General features: G+C 40.5%; 1 protein-coding gene across 2 annotated transcripts in view; it reads left to right on the forward strand.

The window, feature by feature from the left end:
- The first annotated feature begins 7031 nt into the window (after positions 1–7031).
- Positions 7032–21220, forward strand: part of MRPL3 (mitochondrial ribosomal protein L3) — a 53214-nt gene continuing 39025 nt past the window's right edge. The window contains exons 1-4 of one of the 2 annotated variants that reach the window (XM_019810708.2): positions 7032–7286; positions 8527–8711; positions 9970–10061; positions 18598–18696. In XM_019810708.2, coding sequence (XP_019666267.2) covers positions 7195–7286; positions 8527–8711; positions 9970–10061; positions 18598–18696 — 468 coding nt within the window. In that variant the 5' untranslated portion in view covers positions 7032–7194. The remainder of the gene's footprint in view (positions 7287–8526; positions 8712–9969; positions 10062–18597; positions 18697–21220) is intronic. The other variant, XM_003992124.6, reaches the window with a different exon arrangement.

A 21220-nucleotide genomic window follows, 5' to 3' on the forward strand; every position in this document is an offset into this window, starting at 1 on the left:
GTTGGAAGGGCCCTCAGGGTCACGGGCTCACCCTGTTGCCGGTCAGTCTCCCCTTCTGCTCCAGAGAGTGTCGTTGGTGCCAGTGATATTCAAGTCCTCTTTGGCACATCCTTCAGGCCTGGCCTTTGCCTCTCTGAGTAGAGGATATACTAGACGCCTACCCAGAAGCTGTACTAGGAAGCAGAAGAAAATCTGGAATAAAATTTAGTTCCTTTCCTGTAAACCAGCCGGGCATAATCTGGAACTTTTTTACAGGGTCAATCTATCACGGTAAATCTGTCAGCAACTTCTCAATTCCTGCAACTACCTAGGTGCAATTCTTTTTCTTTCACACGGAAATACACGTGGTGTCTGTGCCAGATTATATTTTCTGAAGATGGCTGTAACAATGTTTCCCATCTCACCTGCCCTTCTAACAAGGTGGTTTTGCCGTGTTCACACCCAGGGGTGGGTTTATGTTCTTTCCCCCTTGAATCTGGGCCAACTCGTACCTGAAGTGAAGTAATAGCACGTAATTTATGAAGATAGGTCACAAAAGGTGACACAGCTTACATCAGGTTCTCTTGAGATGCTTGTTCTTGGAACGCAGCCACCATGAGGAAGCCCACGCAGTCCCACGGAGAGACCATATATACATGTTCCAGAGAACAGCCTAGCTGAGGTCCTGACTGATGGCAGCATCTAGCACCAGACATGGAACGAATGAGCCTTCAAATTATTTCAGCCCCACAGCTAACATCACCTCCAGTCTTTGAGTCATCCCAGCTGAGCTCCCAGACATCATGAAGCAGAAACAAGCCGTTCTCCCCGTGCTCTTTCTGAATTCCTAACCAACAGAAGCCACACAAAATAATAATGTGGTGGTTGCTCTACGCCAAAAAGTTTTAAGTGGTTTCTTACCCAGAATAGCAGCTGGAGCCATGTTCCCTTTCCTTAGAACGTCCTTTCACTACTCTGCCCCTGAGCACTCTTACTCTCCTCTCAAGGAGTAATTCGGATGTTACCTTCTCTATGAGTAACCCGCGTGGACACTTTGAACATACACCTTTACTCTGGCACTTACCACCTTGACTCTTTACCTCCTCTGACTTGCCTGCTTTACTGTAAGTTCCTCAAGGACTCAGGGTATTTCACCTTGCATGTTTGAAGCAGAAGCCATAGAGTAGAGCGTCTGGGGATTTTGGAGTTAAACATACCTACATTTTGAATTCCAACTGGGCTACTTATTCGCTAATTGGCCAAGTTACTTACACTCTGAGGAATCTTTTATATAATCACCTCTGTAAAATGGTGACCATACCTACCATTGTGAGGAGCAATCTTGATGGTATGTATTCTGAGCCCAGCGCTTGGCATAGAAAATGCTCCATAAAGAGCAAGTATCATCATTATCATTTTATTACCCCCTGCATTTAGTGCAGTGTGATTCAAATTCATTTGATTATTCAACCAGTATTTGCTGAGCACTTACTATGTGCCGAGCACTATGTATTTCATAGTCGATGGTCAATAAATATTTCTGACATACGTATGTACAAAATAACGCAGTTGGCAATGGATACAAACCTTCTTACCAAGAATTCTCCTTCTCAGACTCAAAAGCAAACTTGAAAATACAACAGTGATTTTTGCCTTTTTGTCACATCTCAGAATGGTCCAAAATCAAGGTCTGTTTATTCCATGAGTTATCAGCATTTAGGACTTTGGGCGTAAATGTTTATATTAGTTTTCTATTGCTGCCATAACAAATTACCACTTAGTAACTTAGTGGCATAAAATGACACCAATTTATCATCTTACAGTGTTAGAGGTCAGAAGTCCAACACAAGTCTTAGCGAGCTAATCTGAAGATGTCGGCAAGGCTGCATTCTTTTGCGGATGAGAGAACCCACTCTTTGCCTTTTCTGTCTTCTATAGGCCACTCACATTCCTTGACTTGTGGATTCCTTGCTCTATCCTCCAAGCCAGCAGAGGCGGGCTGTATCCTTTCCACCTTGCATCTGTCTTACTTTTTTTTTTCTATTCTTGCAGCCAGGAAGATTCCCCAAATTGAGAGACTCCTGTGATTACGTTTAAGGCCCACCCAGATAACCCAGGATCATTTCTACATCTTGAGACCCTCAACCCTAATCACACCTGCAAAGTCCTTTTTGCCATGTAACAGAACACATTCACAGCTTCCAGGGATTCGGATGTGGATAACTTCGGGAACCATTATTCTGTCTTCTACAAAGAAGTTGACTTAAAAAGCCTGGAAGGAACCTCAGCTGAAAAAACCCTGCTCCTCTGCCATCTCACAGATGGACAAACAGAGAGGTAAAGTGACTTAGTGTCATTTTAGGTTGGATCCCAAGTTCAGAATTCTTTCTACAATGCTGCTACTCGAAGTTGGTCTGCTCACCAGCACCTACATGACCTCACGGGCTTGGTAGAAAGGCAGACTCTCGGGCTCCACCTCAGACCTACAAAATCAGCCTCTGTATTTTATCAAGATCCCCCAGGTAATGTCTAAGTACCTTTAGTTTTGAAAGGCACTGATGCAGGACATCACAGAGCCTCCTGTTTCTTTCCCGACAAGAAGGTTATACAAGGGATAAGTGAGTGAGCATCTCAAGCTATTGACCTCATTGCTCTCTCTTGAGCCCGACTGATTCTGATCCAGGCTGATCACGTCTCTAAAGATGCAGACTGAACACGACAATCCCCAGTCTTTGTTTGTCCAGGGCAACCTCTGAAAGCCAAGTTCAGTGTTCCGGTAGCGTGTCATGTGGCTTTTTCTTCTTGGGAGAGAGGCAGTACCACAGAGCAGTTAGGCACTTGGACTCTGGAGTCACCTTGCATGGGCTCAACTCCCGAATCTGCCACTTACTTAGCAAACTTAAGGTTTCTGACCTTGAATGAGCTGCTTGTTTTCTCTGTGGCTCGATTTCCACATCTGCAAATGAGGATGAAAATAATAGTAGCTACAATGATAAGCGAGGAGCTACTTAACATACGTAAAGCCCTTAGAGCGGTGCTGCCACTCAGCAAGAGTGACGTGTTGGTTGTTCCTCATTCTTCTGGGACCCCTTCCAAGAATGATCAAAAATCCCAAATGAACTCAGCCCCTATGAATTTCTCGAGACTCTGTATCTTCTGGGCTCCGAGGGGACACCCTGACCGTGGTTCCAGGTGACAAGAATATTCACTGGTCTAGAGTCACACTCTAGCCATCAGAACTTCACTGGCATCAGAAGAAAGACCGGGGAGAAGGGCCTGCCTTTGGTTTAAAGTATTTGGTCCCCTGGGATGTGATGCCCCATTGGAGATAACTAACACTTCTGTTCAGTCATCAAAGAATTTTAGAGAAATGTAGATGGGCTTAATTACATTGAGGTTCAGAACCATTCTGAATGCAACATAGGGGGGACAGGACGCTGAGAAACTTTAAAGCCACATCACTACATGGCCACACTCTTCCCCTTTCTCCATCTCCTCCTTCTCCTCCTCCCCTACATTTCCTCCTCCTCCTCCTCCTCCTCCTCCTCTGTCTTCTTCTCTTTTTTTAGGCTTTTCAGTCGGGTCATCTCTTGGACCCCTAAAGTCTGTGAGCTGACTTAAGAATTTATAAATAAAATCATGTTTTCAAAAGCTTTATATTGAAAGTGAAAACTGTGATTTGGTCTTACTGCAGAACACTGAAGCAGAATTCATCATCTTACTGAATGAGCATCTGTGGATTTTGCAGCATGGTCTTTTAAGCTTTCTATGCAGCCAGCAATGGAGTCTCAAAGTTCAAGGTTTCTTAAAGTTCATTTCATCTACTGCCCTGTCCTATACTCAAATCACCTTCATAAGATCTCTATTGATATTAGAACATGCTAAATTCTCACAACTTCTAGAAAAAAGGGAAGAAAGCCACGATTAATTGAATGAAAAGTCTAAGCTCACTTCAAAAAGATTTTTAATTTCAAATATAAGGCGTGTTATGAACTAAGAGAGAGCATAAATGAATATAAAATGCAAATTAGCCAACAATGAAAAATTAATTATTCTGCAATAATCCAAGCACATAGGACATATCACAAACATTGTAAGAACTAACTGAAGAGCCTAATGGCAGAAACACATAGCAAAGATATTTCCAATAAACTATTGGTTTGAAACCTACTCCTTCTGTGGTGAATCTCTTTTGTTGGACATGGCTTTAGAAGTCCAGAAGTGAAACTATTCTTAATGTCCTACTCAATAAGGGGAACATTGGTTATATCAGCTTTTTTAATTAGAGGAGTAAGAAGTATAGAACCATAGTACTAAAAACAGACTGTGGGGGTTATCTTTGTTCCAACAAGGAACTGAAGTCCCAGACAGGAAAAGTGCTCTTAGGGGTAGAGGTGGATCTGAAGGATGACATCAGAAAGGATAGGCATCTTGAGCTCCGTGCCCGAGTGCCGTAAAGGAGTCCTGACTAGTTCCCTCAAGAACTGGACCTGGTCCTTGCCACTTAGGGGCATACTGCCATGGCAAAATCAAATATGATGACACCTCAGGCCGGCTGGCACACAGGAGATGCATGCTATGTACCAGCAGACAAAGCACACTTTGCTAAGCTCTAGTTAAGCACTGGTGCCTGCTAAGGGTTTCATTGACTCAAGGCCTCTATTATGGACCAGGAGAGAGTTGGCACCAGGGGCAAAGGCTAGAGTGAATAGCCACCTCCTCAATCCTCACAGACCACTGTGTGTGATAGGTTTTCTTACCAATTTTCCGCTTTAGCCAAAGAGATATTCTATGCAAGGGAAGTAACATATTGGTCACAGAGAGCCAAGGAAACAAAATTGCTAAGAGCATAAGCCCTGTGCTCACACTGCTGAAATTTAAATCTTGGCTGTACCTTTTACTGGCTGAGTGACCGTATTTAAGTTATGTAATCTCTGTGTTTTTTTTTTCCCCTTGACTGTAAAATGGAGATAATTATACTATTATCACACAGGGTTGTTATAAAGATTAAGTGGGAAAATAAACCGAAAGAGTGAAAATGAATTGTTAGTAATCAGACTGCAGTGTTTATAATGGAACGTCAACACAAGGTTTCTAACATATCATACCCAAGGCCACACGACTGCCACGAAATGACTAACAGTTCCTTCTTCTGAGTAATTTCTGCCTTCATCCCAACATCATCCTGAGTCTCACTTTGTTCTTCTTGTCTCCAGAGCAAAATTTTTGAGATGCCCAATGTCCTTGATTCTTTTTTTTCTAATTTTTTTAATGTTTATTTATTTCTGAGACAGACAGAGCATGAGTGGGGGAGAGGCAGAGAGAGAGGGAGACACGGAATCAGAAGCAGGCTCCAGGCTCTGAGCTGTCAGCACAGAGCCCGACGCGGGGCTCAAACTGACAAACTGTGAGATCGTGACCTGAGCTGAAGTCAGTCGCTCAACCGACTGAGCTACCCAGGCACCCCCCAATGTCCTTGATTCTTGATAGCATTCCAAAACAAGTCCCAACTTCCCTGATGCCCACTTAAAATCTCCCAGCAGAAGTCAAAATCTTATAACAAGCCCTATCCAACTCATTTGTATGGAGACACCCTCTGGTGTATGCTCTCTCTTGCTGTAGCAAGCTAATTAAACTTAACTTTGTATGAGTTCAGGTGTGGCCCTGGTGGTCTTTGAGGGATTTCCACAACACTGAGCACATACTGTATGCACAAGAAATGCTAGCTATTGGCATTGATAGTAAAATCTTTTTTCCTCTGGCTTTTTATATGTAGCATACTTCAAGGCACATTTGTTCAAAGAAGAGCCTTTCTTATGTAACTGGGAAGCCAGAGAGCATGGCTAGAATTAAGAGATGTAATTTTTCCTCTAAGGCCCAAAGTGTTGTTTGAAAGTGTCCAGGGTAACAGCAATAGCAATTGGTGGAAAGGAAGAGCAAGCAAAGCTTTCGAGCCTACTGAATCCCAAGTAGTAACCAGGAATTGACCACTGCCTGGACATTTTAAGCCAGGCTAGCCAGATCACTAATAAAAAGAGCTTTTGAAATTGCTACACTTTTTAAGTTCTGATTCCCAAATTTCTACAAACACCCATTTGGCAAATAAGGAAATGGACTTTGGGAGAAGTAGAATGAGTTCCCAAGGCACACACATTATGATTGGGTTGGGTCTGGAAACCAGGACAAGGGTTTATTTGTACAGAAGGTATGTTGGCTACTTATTGCTGCATCACAAATCACCCTAAAACTTAAAAATAAGGGTAATCATTTATTCCCTTTGACAATTTTCTGGTCAGGAACCTGTGAGTTTCTTGGCTGGGTGGTTCAGGCTCGAGGTCTTTCATCACATGCAGGCATCTGAAGGGTTGCCTGGGACCAGAGGATCCACTTCTAAGAGGCTCACTCCTGGCTGAAAAGTTGGTTTCTCTTCATATAGGCCTTTCTACAAGGCTGTTTGAGCGTCTGCAGGACATGACCACTGGCTTTCTCCACAGGGGGCAATCGGAGACAACGCAGAAGTAGCAATACTCTGTATAATCCAGCCCTGGAAGTCACACATGATCACCTTGGCCATATTCTGTTGTGAACACATGCCAGCCCTGTTTCAGTGGCAGCTCTGTCCATCTGCCAGATGTACTATTTTGGACCGGCACCAAAATTCTGAGTCTCTGTTGCCTCATTTAGAATATAAAAATAACAATTTCCTTTTGGAGTTGTTTTGAACGTAAACCAGTGTAACAGTATCAAGGGCTGTTTAGTACAATGCGCTGCCCAGCAGTGAGCATTATTTAGAAGTGACCTGGCCTTCTTAAGGAACCTGTCCCTAGTTCGCTTCATTCTCGCAAAGTTTAAATTCCGAACATTTCCCTATTTCCCTCCCCCCGCCCCTCGCTTTTTGTTTTTTTTTTTTTTCAACCCCTGGAGAGACAAATCAGTTAGTCCCCGCCATCCCTACCCTAACTGGGATCCAAAGTAGGACTAGCCTCAGGCGGAACTCTAGTTCCGGGGGTTGACCTCGGTGCCCGGAGCGCATTAGGAAACGGACCGGAAGTGGCTCCAGCGGCCCTTTTCCGACCTGGGAGGGCAGCGGTACAAAGTCAGCGGGAGGATCCCGGAGGGCTCCGGTGGATTCGAGGCTGCAGCGTGGGGACGTCTTGAAAGCAGAGCGGCGGGGCGACAGGAAGAGCAGCGGGCCGAGCCCTCCCCGGCTACTCCATGCCTGGTTGGAGGCTGCTGGCTCAGGCAGGCGCCCGGGTGCTGGGCTGCGGCGCGAGCGGCCTGGGTGCTGCCCGGGGCTCGGGAAACAGGTGGGTGTTCGAGACTGGGTGTGGAGGTGTGATCCCTGCGAAACACTGCGACCCGGAGCAGTGCCATGGCCCAGTGCGGAGGGGTCTGCCCTGGGAGCAGGAGAAAGGGGCTGTCTCCAGACTGCAGGCACAGAGGAGTTAGAAGCGGTACTCCAAGGAAGCGCCGTTTAAAGGACTGAAGGGGTGGTTTTTTGTTTTTAATGTTTATGAGCCAGCGACTGGCAGAGAGCATTACCAACAGCAGTTATATTATCTACCAGTTAGTGGGCGTTTTCTCTGTACTGAATGCTTTGTTGAGTATGTTAGGCGTCTTAGTTCTCGTAGCCTTATGAGGTAGAACTGCTGTCGTTATTCCTTCTACAGATACTATCGTTATTCCGTAGTCATGATTACGTTTTGCAGATAAAACGGCAGCCTGGGGAAGTAAGATCAGTCAACTAATTAGTGCAAAATTTGGGACTCTAACGTGGATGCACCTGACTACAAAAGGGGCATAGACGACAGAAAGCTTTACTCCTTTTCTGACCCTCTCTGCAAGAATTACACACCTCCTTCCCGACTTTCATCCCCTGAAGTCTTCCTTGGTATGTTCAAGTGGTCAGAGACCATGTCTTTTATGTATCTTCTGAGCTTTGGCAATGTCATTGCAGGGAAGAGGTGAGCTTATCAGAGAAAGGTCAGCATCCCACATTCTGCCACCTCCACTGGATGTAAACTATTAAGGGACATATACAAATGGGTCAGTGGCTTCTCCTTTGTAGGACAGCTCTGTTAGAAATTGGTTTATCCCAGAGGAGAAGATGAAGACCTTTTACCGTAGGGTAATCATTGACAGTAAATATGTGAATCCTGGGGCGCCTGGGTGGCTTGGTCGGTTAAGCATCCGACTTCGGCTCAGGTCATGATCTCACGGTCTGTGAGTTCGAGCCCCGCGTCGGGCTCTGTGATGACAGCTCAGAGCCTGGAGCCTGTTTCAGATTCTGTGTCTCCCTCTCTCTCTGCCCCTCCCCTGTTCACACTCTGTCTCTCTCAGTCTCAAAAATAAATAAACGTTAAAAAAAAAAGTGTGAATCCCATTTTTGTCATAAGAAATGTGAGGGGGGAAAAAAAAACTTGCACAGATTCCAGACCCTTTCCTAAGGGCCAGACTACACATTCCAACGCATGTGACCTCCCTTCCCCATGTTAAATGGGGGAACCTTTTATATTGTGGTTTGTTTTCCAATTTTTGTTTTTACAGAGCAGACATCTGGCTTTTGGTTAGAAGTCTCCATGGCAGGAGTGGTACTTGGTGGGATGAGCATCTTTCTGAAGAAAATGTCTCATTTGTTAAGCAGTTGGTCTCTGAGGAAAATAAAGCCCAATTAGCAAGTAAACTGTGTCCTTTAAAAGATGAACCATGGCCTCTACATCCTTGGGAGCCAGGTAGTTATTTTATATTTGAGAAGTTCTCATTCCCTAATGTGACTGGCATACTCACAATCATAGTGACTGCGGCGAAATGATAAATTTCTTGAATTTATTTTTCATGTCTCAAGTGTGTCTGTTTCAATGTAGTTTGGTTTGCAAGTTTATTTCTAGAATGCTGATCTACTATGAGTGAATGTCTGATGGTAATCAAGATTTCCTCAAGAAGCTATTTTGCAGGTGAAAGGAAAATCATTCTGCATATGTCTTCTTGTTTCCTTCAGATAAAAAAATAAAATAAGTCAGGGAAGAAAAGCTGGAGGAGTGTAATTTAAACTGCAGTGTGGCACAGTGATGTTTTCAGTTGGGGTTCTAGCACTCCAGGTTTGCAAAGCATAACTCCAGAATCAACAACTTGTAGCTCGCAGAGTATTAAACCCATGTGTAGCCAGACCAAGAAGAATAAGGCCTGTCTTGTTGAGAGTGTGGTCTCTGGTTGGGGTTTATTGTGTCAGTTCAATTGTATAGTGATCAGAAGTTCTTAGTGGAGTAACTTTCCTAACTTATGCAAAAAATCTAAGGGGCATGGTGGAGGCTGACATATTTTAGCAACGTGACCTCTTGTGGCATCCCTGTAACCCCACCTAAGTTCTTAGAATTTGACTGGTAGATGTTTCCCAATTAATGAGGTTAGATATAAATTGATACTAGGGGGGCGCCTGGGTGGCGCAGTCGGTTAAGCGTCCGACTTCAGCCAGGTCACGATCTCGCGGTCGGTGAGTTCGAGCCCCGCGTCAGGCTCTGGGCTGATGGCTCGGAGCCTGGAGCCTGTTTCCGATTCTGTGTCTCCCTCTCTCTCTGCCCCTCCCCCGTTCATGCTCTGTCTCTCTCTGTCCCAAAAATAAATAAACGTTGAAAAAAAAAATTTTTATAAATTGATACTAGGAAAGCAAAGTGCAATGATAGATTTATGCCCTCTATTAATAGCATTATTTTAAAAGCAGAATATTATAGTTTACCTATTTTCTTCATTTTGTATAGTTCTCATATATTTGTTCATTATACAGAGATTTATTAAGGACCAATATCTTACCCAGCCATGGTTGAAGTCTCTTACATCTCTAAGGAGCAGTTGTATTTTACTCTATGAATATATTAACATGTGTCTTAGCTGCCTATTGCTCATATTGAAACCACAGTGTAGGAAATACTGTTGTATCATGTTGACGAGTGTTGAAAAAGTTTGTAATAACACTGATTTGTGTTTAATTACCAGGTTCCTCTAGAGTAGGCCTTATTGCCCTAAAGCTGGGTATGATGCCTTTATGGACCAAAGATGGTCAAAAACATGTGGTCACATTACTTCAGGTAAGACAGAAACAGAAGATGTAACAGATCTGTACATGTACCAAGATCTATTTGTGCAAATCTGAACGGGCAGTATTTGTATCCTAAAATACATAAATGTATGGTGAAGAATGGGCTAATGTCAAGCATAAATACTATTAAAGAACTTCTGATTATTTCAGTAAATGTTTCACTTTTGCCTGAGTGGTGGTCTTCATGATACTGGCTTTGGATTTAACTAGGGCAATGAATAAAAAACCGTGTAACCTAGCTTCTCACAGAGGTACCAGTTTAATTCATAATCGGAAAAAATCTGTCCCAACTTATTTTCATTCTTTCCTCTCAAATTAACATTTTGGTCTTGTATATATACAATGGAATATTACTTGGTGATCAAAATGAATGAAATCTTGCAATTTGTAACTGGATGGAACTAGAGGATCATGTTAAGTGAAATTAGTCAGTCAGAGAAAGATAAATATATGATTTCACTCGTGGAATTTAAGAAAACAAGTTAATTTAGGGGAAGGGAAGGAAAAATAAGATAAAAAGAGAGATGGAGGCAAATCATAAGAAACTTGATTTTTTTTTATTCTTTTATTTTTTTATTTTTTTAAATGTACATCCAAATTAGTTAGCATATAGTGCAACAATGATTTCAGGAGTAGATTCCTTAGTGCCCCTTACCCATTTAGCCCATCCCCCCGCCCACAATCCCTCCCCTAACCCTCAGTTTGTTCTCCATATTTAAGAGTCTTCTCTGTTTTGTCCTCCTTCCTGTTTTTATATTATTTTTGTATCCCTTCCCTTACGTTCATCTGTTTTGTCTCTTAAACTCTTCACATGAGTGAAGTCATATGATCTTTGTCTTTCTCTAATTTCACTTAGCATAATACCCTCCACTTCCATCCACGTAGTTGCAAATGGCAAGATTTCACTCTTTTTGATTGCCAAGTAATCCTCCATTGTATATATGTACTACATCTTTTTTATCCATTTATTCATCGATGGACATTTGGGCACTTTCCATACTTTGGCTATTTTTGATTGTGCTGCTATAAACATGGGGGTGCATGTGTCCCTTCGAAACAGCACACCTGTATCCCGTGGATAAATGCCTAGTAGTGCAATTGCTGACCGTAGGGTAGTTCTATTTTTAGTTTTTTGAGGAACCTCCATACTGTTTGCCAGAGTGGCTGCACCAGCTTGCATTCCCACCAACAGTGCAAAAGAGATCCTCTTTCTCTGCATCCTTGCCAATATCTGTTGTTGTCTGGGTTGTTAATGTTAGCCATTCTGACAGGTGTGAGGTGATATCTCATTGTGGTTTTGTTTGTATTTCCCTGATGATGAGTGATGTGGAGCATTTTCTCATGTGCCAGTTGGCCATCTGTATGTCTTCTGTGGAGAAGTGTCTATTTATGTCTTTTGCCCATTTCTTCACTGGATTATTTGTTTTTTGGGTGTTGAGTCTGATATGTTCTTTATAGATTTTGGATACTAACCCTTTATCTGATATGTCATTTGCAAATATCTTCTCCCATTCCATCGGTTGCCTTTTAGTTTTGCTGATTGTTTCCTTCACTGTGCAGAAGCTTTTTATTTTGATGAGCTCCTAGTAGTTCATTTTTGCTTTTGTTTCCCTTGCCTCCGGAGACGTGTTGAGTAAGAAGTTGCTGCAGCCAAGATCAAAGAGGTTTTTGCCTGCTTTCTCCTCGAGAATTGTGATGGCTTCCTGTCTTACATTTAGGTCTTTCATCCATTTTGAGTTTATTTTTGTGTATGGTGTAAGAAAGTGGTCCAGGTTCGTTTTTCTGCATGTCGCTGTCCAGTTTTCCCAGCACCATTTGCTGAAGTGACTGTCTTTATTCCACTGGATATTCTTTCCTGCTTTGTCAAAGATTAGTTGCTCATACATTTGGGCGTCCATTTCTGGATCTCTGTTCTGTTCATCTGAGTGTCTTTTTTTGTGCCAGTACCATACTGTCTGGATGATTACAGCTTTGTAATGCATCTTGAAGTCTGGGATTGTGATGCCTCCCACTTTGGTTTTCTTTTTCAGGATTGCTTTGGCTTTTCAGGGTCTTTTCTGGTTCCATACAAATTTTAGGATTGTTTGTTCTATCTCTGTGAAGAATGCTGGTGTAATTTTGATAGGGATTGCATTAAATTTGTAGATTGCTTTGGATAGTATCAACATTTTAACAATATTTGTTCTTCCAATCCATGAGCATGCAATATTTCTTTCATTTTTTTGTGTCTTCTTCATTTCTTTCATAAGCTTTCTACAGTTTTCAGTGTATGGATTTTTTACCTCTTTGGTTCGATTTATTCATAGGTATTTTATGGCTTTTAGTGCAACTGTAAATGGGATTGATTCCTTGATTTCTCTGTCTGTTGCTTCATTGGTGGTGTATAGGAATGCAACCGATTTCTCTGCGTTGATTTGATATCCTGCAACTTTGCTGAATTCATGAATCAGTTCTAGCTGTTTTTTGGGGGAATCTTTTGGGTTGTCCATACAGAGTATCGTGTCATCTGCGAGGAGTGAAAGTTTGACCTCCTCCTGGCCGATTTGGATGCCTTTTATTTCTTTGTGTTGTCTGATTGCTGAGGCTAAGACTTCCAGTACTATGTTGAATAACAGTGGTGAGAGTGGACATCCCTGTCTTGTTCCTGACCTTGGGGGGATAGCTTTCAGTTTCTCCCCATTGAGGATGATGTTAGTGTTGGGTGATTCATATATGGCTTTTATGATCTTGAGGTATGCTCTTCTATCCCTGCTTTCTTGAGGGTTTTTATCAAGGAAGGATGCTGTATTTTGTCAAATGCTTTCTCTGCATCTATTGAGAGGATCCTATGGTTCTCGTCCTTTCTTTTATTGATGTGATGAATCATGTTCATTGTTTTGCGGATATTGAACCAGCCCTGCATCCCAGGTATAAATCCCACTTGGTCGTGGTGAATAATTTTTGTAATGTATTGTTGGATCTGGATGACTAATACCTTGTTGAGGATTTTTGCATCCATGTTCATCAGGGAGATTGGTCTATAGTTCTCCTTTTCAGTGGGGTCTCTGTCTGGTTTTGGAATCAAGGTAATGCTGGCATCACAGAAAGAGTTTCATAGAAAGGAGTTTACCTTCCATTTCTATTTTTTGGAACAGCTTCAAGAGAATAGATGTTAACTCTTCCTTAAATGTTTGTTAGAATTCCCCTGGAAAGCCATCTGGCCCTGGACTCTTGTTTTTTTTGGCATATTTTTGATTACTAATTCGCTTTCCTTACTGGTTATGGGTCTGTTCAAATTTTCTATTTCTTCCTGTTGCAGTTTTGGTAGTGTATATGTTTCTAGGAATTTGTCCATTTCTTCCAGATTGCCCTTTTTATCGGCATATAATTGTTCATAATATTCTCTTATTATTGTTCTTATCTCTGCTGTGTTGGTTGTGATCGTTCCTCTTTCATTCTTGATTTTATTTATTTGGGTCCTTTGCTTTTTCTTCATGATCAAACTGGCTAGTGGTTTGTCAATTTTGTTAATTCTTTCAAAGCACCAGCTTCTGGTTTCATTGATCTGTTCTACTGTTTTTTTGGCTTCGACAGCATTAATTTCTGCTCTAATCTTTATTATTTCCTGCCTTCTGCTGGTTTTGGGGTTTATTTGCTATTCTTTTTCCAGCTCCTTAAGGCATAAAGTTAGGTTGTGTATATGAGATCTTTCGTCCTTCTTAGGAAGGCCTGGATTGCTATATACTTTCCTCTTATGACTGCCTTTGCTGAGTCCCAGAGGTTTTGGGTTGTGGTGTTACCATTTTCATTGACTCCCATATACTTTTTGAATTCCTCTTTAACTTCTTGGTTAGCCCATTCATTCTTTAGTAGGATATTCTTCAGTCTCCAAGTATTTGTTACCTTTCCAAATTTGTTCTTGTGGTTGATTTTAAGTTTCATAGCATTGTGGTCTGAAAATATGCACGGTATGATCTCAACCTCTTTGTACTTACTTAGGACTGATTTGTGTCCCAGTGTATGGTCTTTTCTGGAGAACGTTCCATGTGCACTGGAGAAGAATGTATATCCTGCTGCTTTAAGATGAAATGTTCCGAATAGATCTGTTAAGTCCATCTGGACCAGTGTGTCATTCCAAGCCATTGTTTCCTTGTGGATTTTTTGATTAGATGATCTGTCCGTTGCTGTGAGTGGGGTGTTGAAGTCTCCTACTATTATGGTATTACTATCGATGAGCTTCTTTATGTTTGTGATTAGTTGATTTATATCTTTGGGTGCTTGCACATTTGGCACCTAAATGTTTACAATTGTTAGGTCTTCTTGGTGGATAGACCCCTTGATTTGATATAATGCCCTTCTTCATCTCTTGATACAGTCTTTATTTTAAAGTCTAGATTGTCTGATAGAAGTATGGCTACTCCAGCTTTCTTTTGTTGACCATTAGCATGATAGATGGTTCTCCATCCCCTTATTTTCAATCTGAAGGTGTCTTTATGTCTGAAGTGGGTCTCTTGTAAACAGCATCTAGATGGGTCTTGTTTTCTTATCCATTCTTTTACTCTATGTCCTTTGATTGGAGCATTGAGTCCATTGACATTTAGAGTGAGTACTGAAAGATAGAAATTTTGGGGCGCCTGGGTGGCGCAGTCGGTTAAGCATCTGACTTCAGCCAGGTCACGATCTCGCGGTCCATGAGATCGAGCCCCGCGTCAGGCTCTGGGCTGATGGCTCAGAGCCTGGAGCCTGTTTCTGATTCTGTGTCTCCCTCTCTCTCTGCACCTCCCCCGTTCATGCTCTCTCTCTGTCCCAAAAATAAATAAACGTTGAAAAAAAAAAATTAAAAAAAAAAAAAAAAGAAATTTATTGCTGTAATGATGCTTGTAGAGTTGGAGTTTCTGGTGGTGTTCTCTGGTCCTTTCTAATCTTTGTTGCATAAATTTTTTTTTTCATCTTTTCTCCCCTCAGAGAGTCCCCCTTAAAATTTCTTGCAGGGCTGGTTTAGTGGTCACAAACTCCTTTAATTTTTGTTTGTCTAGGAAACTTTTAATCTCTCCTTCTCTTTTGAATGACAGCCTTTCTGGATAAAGAATTCTTGGCTGCATATTTTTCTGATTCAGCACACTGAATATATCCTGCCACTCCTTTCTGGCCTGCCAAGTTTCTGTGGATAGGTCTGCTACAAACCTGATCTGTCTTGCCTTGTAGGTTAGGGACTTTGTTTCCCTTGCTGCTTTCACGATTCTCTCCTTGTCCGAGTATTTTGTGAATTTGACTATGATATACCTTGTTGATAGTCAGTTTTTGCTGAATCTAATGGGGGTCCTTTGTGCATCCTGGAATTTGATGTCAATGTCTTTGCCCAGGTTAGGAAAGTTTTCCGCTATGATTTGCTCACATAACCCTTCTACCCCTATTTCTCTGTCTTTCTCTTCTGGGACCCCTATGATTCTGATGTTCCTTTTTAATGAGTCACTGATTTCTCTAATTCTTAAATCGTTCTCTTTTGCCTTAATCTCCCTCTTTTTTTCTGCTTCATTATTCTATATAAGTTTGTCCTCTGTATCGCTGATTCTCTGTTCTGCCTCGTCCATCCTTCCTGCCGCTGCATCCATCCGTGATTGCAGTTCAGTTACAACATTTTTTATTTCATTCTATTTTTTACTTCTTTTATCTCTGCAGAAAGAGATTCTAATCTGTCTTCTACTCCAGCTGGTATTCTTATTATCGTGATTCTAAATTCTAGTTCAGACATCTTGCTTATATCTGTGTTGGTTAAATCCCTCTCTGTCGTTTCTTCGTGCTCTTTCTTTTGGGGTGAATTCCTTCGTTTTGTCATCTTGAAAGGAGAAAAGGAATTAATGAGGTAGAAAAATTAAAATTATAAAAATGTTAAAATTAAAATATTAAAATTAAAAAATAAACACACACACACAAAATCAAATAAATGATGCTAGATCCTAGGTGTGTTTTGGTCTGGGTGTTGATAGTGGTGTGACATAGGAAAAAGGGGGGGGGGGAGGAAATCATTTGAGAATTTGAAAAAATGAATACACTGATGTAGACTAAAATGAGATAATGGGAGTAAAATAGAATTTGAAAAAATTTACACAAAAGTAAAGAATATAGTAGGAAGAAAATTAAAAATATTTCTAATAAAAATTAAAAATGAATTTTTTTCTCTTTCTATATTCAAGAGAAAGAAAAAAAAGGAAATCTTTTGTGAATACCATGTGGTAGACTAAAATAAAATGATGGAAGTAAAATAGAATATGAAAAATTTACCTAAAAGTAAAAAATATAGTAAGAAAAAATTAAAAATGTTTTTAATAGAAATTGAAAGTAAAAATGAAGTTTTTCACTGTCTGCATTCAAGAAAAAGAAATGAAAAAAGAAAACACGGAAATTGTTTGAAAATTTGAAAAGCTGAATACACTGAAGTAGACTAAAATAGAATGATGGAAGTAAGGTAGAATTTGAGAAAAATTACACAAAAGTAAAGAATACAGTAAAAAAATTAAAGGAAAATATTTTTAATAAAAATTGAAAATAAAAATGAATTTTTTGTCTTTCTGCTGAATTCTGTGGTTCAGGTTGTACAGATTTTGTGTTAATCTTCCAGTCAGTTTTCTAGGTGTGTAGGATGGTTTAGTGTTGGTCAGGCTGTATTTCATGGACGCGAGGCTCACAAAGAATTTTGATGCTGTTCTGCCATCTTGCCTTCTCTCCATAAGAGACTTTTAAATACAGATAACAAACTGAGAGCTGTTGGAGAGATGTTGGGTTGGGGGATGGGCCAAATGGGTGATGGGCATTAAGGAAGGCATTTGTTGGGATGTGCATTGGGTGTTATATGTAAGTGATGAATCACTAAATTTGACTCCTGAAATCATTGCACTATGTGTTAACTAACTTGAATTTTAATACAAATTTTTTTAAAAATTTGATCTCTTTGCTAACTTAGAATGTAACGCTCTTGTCTAGGGAAGCATTTTGTTCTCTGAGATGATACAAACTCTAATTGTTAAAAATGTGGGTGCTGGGACCAGAATACTTGACTTCACATCTTGATTCTTCCACTGCTTAGCTGTGTTCCTTGGAGCACTGTGCCTCCTCTGTAAAAGATAGAATTGTATTTGGTAAAGGAAATAACTATTACCTACCTCAGAAGGTTTTTGTGAGAGTTGCACAAGGTATAAACGTCAAGCATTTAAAATAGTGTTAAATGTCCAATTTATATTGGCCACTGTTGTCTTTACAATTATTATTAGAGAAAGATCACTGATGGAGTTAGGAGACCATCATTCCCCAAATTGGGTGGGACATCTGAGTTCATCTTTGGGGCCTAATCCTAGACAGGTGATTGGACAGATGGTGGTGATTAAAATGAGTGCTCATGCACAGAAGTACGCTGAGTGCTCGTAGGCCCCATGGGGCCTTATAGGCCTTAGGACATTGTTATTGACCCTGAATGATCAAAGAGAGGATTATAGTTTCTAAAACTCTAGGGAACTTTGAGAGCTTTTAGGAATGCCTAGTTGGATTGTAAATTGGTACAACCACTTCGGAAAACAGTTTAGCATAATTATGTGGTAAAGTTGAGATTGGTGAACTTGTAGTCTGGCCATTTCACTCCTGAGTGTTTAACAGAAAACTTGAGCAGGATACCTCTACAACAGTTGTTATAGCAGTATTGCTCTTAATACTTCCCCAACTAGAAATAACCCACAAGTCTAACAGAATGGATAAATAAGTCATGGTATTCACACAATGGAAAGCTGGATAGCAGTGAAAATGAACAGAAGAGAGCTACACACAACAATATGGATTAAACTTAGAAATGTAAACAAGTGAAAGAAGCAAAGCATGGAAAAGCACCTACAGTTTGATTTTATTTGTACAAAGTCTAAAGCAGACAACACTAAACTACATTATTAAATACTTTAAAAGGTAGCAATTATAAAGAAAAGTAAGTAAATGATTACCATAAGTGTCAAGAATAGTAGTTATTTCTAGGGCAGTGCTTCTCAAATTTTAGTGAGCCTCAGAATCAACCTGGAAGGCTCATAAAATGAGATTCTGATTCAGTAGGTCTGGGCTGAGGCCTAAGGGTCAGCATTTTCACCAAGTTCCCAGGTGATGTCGATGCTGCTTCTTTGGAGACCACACATTGAGAACCGCTGCTTCAGGGGTAAAAAAAAAAAAAAAAAAGGCAGGGAGGTTATTGGGAAGAGCCACGCAGAGGTTTTGTGGATTCTACTTCTTGACATGGGTGGTGGTTAATGCCTGTTTTCTTCACAACTATGCGTTCTGTTGTATATTTTTGTTTTAGGCACTTTTCTCTATGTGTTGTCTGTATGCTCTGCCTGTAATTGACTTTTTTTTTTAAGGGTATTTCTATAATTTAAGATTGTGGTTGGTGTTAGAGGAATGGTGAGATAATTAACTTTAGGGAATTCCTCATTGTCCTAAGGCTTTGGTGTGGCTGGTATGATATGTTAAAATGTATCTTGGCACATAACTTAGTTTTTTTATATTTGTTTTCTTAGGTACAAGACTGTCATGTTCTAAAATATACTCCAAAGGAAAACCATGATGGAAAAATGGCAGCCCTAACTGTAGGAGGAAAAACTGTGTCACGTTTCTATGTAAGGATGTATTTTCATTCTTTAGAATAGTACATTTCATTAGCTTCAGATCTGAATTCTTTAAGTTTTAAGGCTATTCCATAGTCACAAACTTGTGTTTGTCCATGTGGTAAATTGTGGATTTGGGGTGGAGGTAGTTTGTTGAAGCCCTTGAGCCCAGGATTCTCTATTGTTCCAGTTCCTCTCTTTAGTATTTGGAACAAGTAACTTTACCCTCCATGCTGAAGTATTTACCCATCTGTACAATGGGGATAAAAATACTACCTACCTAAGAGATTTGTTACCAAGATTAATGAGATTTTTCATATGTATCTTCTACAAAGACACATGGAAGAGGGTATGTGTGCTTGGGAAGAGAGGTGTGGTGTAGGAGATCTTAGTGTGTGAGTGTGGGGGAAGGTAGTTAAGGTGCAAAGGTACACCTGTCTGGGTAGAATGCTGAAGGGTTTAGACTTCATCCTGTAGACTCCCAAGCACTTTCTAAATTCTTTTAAAAAAAAAAATTTTTTTTTTAATGTTTATTTTTGAGACAGAGCATGAGTGAGGGAGGGGCAGAGAGACAGGGAGACACAGAATCCGAAGCAGGCTCCAGGCTCTGAACTGTCACCACAGAGCCCCATGCGGGGCTCGAACTCGTCAACTGCGAGATCATGACCTGAGACGAAGTTGGATGCTCAACCAACTGAGCCACCCAGGCACCCCAAGAGCTTTCTGAATTCTTTAACTGTGGCAGTAATGTGGTCAAGTCATTATCCTGGTTAACTAGATAAGAAGAATCTGGATGCAAGGAGGACATTTAGGAAGTTGTTTGTTTTGTTTTGTTTTGTTTTTTTATTTTTTTTATTTATTTATTTTTTTAATTTTTTTTTTCAACGTTTTATTTTATTTTTGGGACAGAGAGAGACAGAGCATGAACGGGGGAGGGGCAGAGAGAGAGGGAGACACAGAATCGGAAACAGGCTCCAGGCTCTGAGCCATCAGCCCAGAGCCTGACGTGGGGCTCGAACTCACGGACCGCGAGATCGTGACCTGGCTGAAGTCGGACGCTTAACCGACTGCGCCACCCAGGCGCCCTAGGAAGTTGTTTTAAGCTCTGGGAAGAGTGGATAAAAGGCTTTGAGCCAAGGCAGTTGCATTGGGCTTGGAGGAGACAGGGATTTAAAGAAGACTGGGTGAGTATATGGTGAGGGGACGCAGGCAGAGAGTGGTTCCTAAGCGAGCACCTGATTCATTGCTAATGCTGTAACCTGAAATAGCAACAAGGAAAGAGGAAGTTTTGGAGGAAAGAAGTGTGTGCGGCGTTTATAGAAAATTCAGGTGGGGTTGTCCCGTAAATAGTGGGATATACTGATCAGTGAATTCGGTTATATGGTTAAAACCATATAGAATCATCAGAGTCCTATAGTTTGGTAGGACTAGAGTCGATTTAGGCCTGTCTCATAAGTGTTAGAGAAGTTAGTTACTTTTGCATATTATACTAGTATAGCCTATTTATATATATTTTTAGTTCTAAAAATTCTGCTATTCACTCTTGACAATTTATTGGCTAATAATTTTAGGATTTAAAATAATTTCACAGTAATGAAAAGCACAGTGAGGTATTTATGGAAACTTTTTTTAGATGTCAGATTTTTTTCAAATGTTTGAATATTTTAAATGTATATATGCTAGTCTTCATGTGAATAATTGTTTGATACATGTTTTCTCGTTGATTGTACTTCTGTGTTTTTGTTATGTCTAGCACCATCATCTTTATTTTCATTACCAATTTTGTAAATTCATGACTTTATTGCCTTGATACTTGTAAATCAAACATAAAATTGGGATAATCCACTCTGCTCCAACAGGTCTGTGAACATTACTTCCCAGAACTGTGTGAGCCAGTGGAAAAACAAGTGGATGTGGGGTCAGAAGAGCTGAGTTCTAATTCTCACTTCTACCATTAGCTCCCTTCACTCTACTTTCTTGAACATCTGTTTTCTTATACATAAAAACAGGGAGTTGGACTTGATGGCTGCTAATCCTCTTTTGGTTCTAAAAGTCTCACATTAACTCTCAAATATTTTAGTTCTCAAGGAAAAACAAAAGTTCCCCCCAAAAATGTATTTGGCAACTCATTTTATTCTATTTTACTTAATGAAGAAGGTGTCTTATAGATAAGATTTTATTAGCATAATACTAATAATTAAAATATTTCAGAAATGGTAGTACTACATTTTCATACTTGAGACTGTGGTCTACACATTTTAAGCTTTATTCTCTTTCGTGAGTATACCGCACAGCAAGGTGATTTGGATGCTCTATTGTGTTGTGGAAGATTTCCACCCACTTACCTTGCACAGATTTTTTTATTTACTCTCTGGTATAGGAAGTGCTACAGAGACCTTTCATGCTCTTCAAGATATAAATTTTCTAGGTCCAGAGAACATGTATTAAATACTAAGAAAAATCTTTGTCTTTGACCTTTTTTTAGAGTGAGGTGTGAAAATGAAGTTTTAGAATTCTCTATAAGTAAAGAATTTTG

This window comes from Felis catus, chromosome C2 (genome assembly GCF_018350175.1).
Source record: "Felis catus isolate Fca126 chromosome C2, F.catus_Fca126_mat1.0, whole genome shotgun sequence".
In the NCBI taxonomy this organism is placed as follows: domain Eukaryota; kingdom Metazoa; phylum Chordata; class Mammalia; order Carnivora; family Felidae; genus Felis; species Felis catus.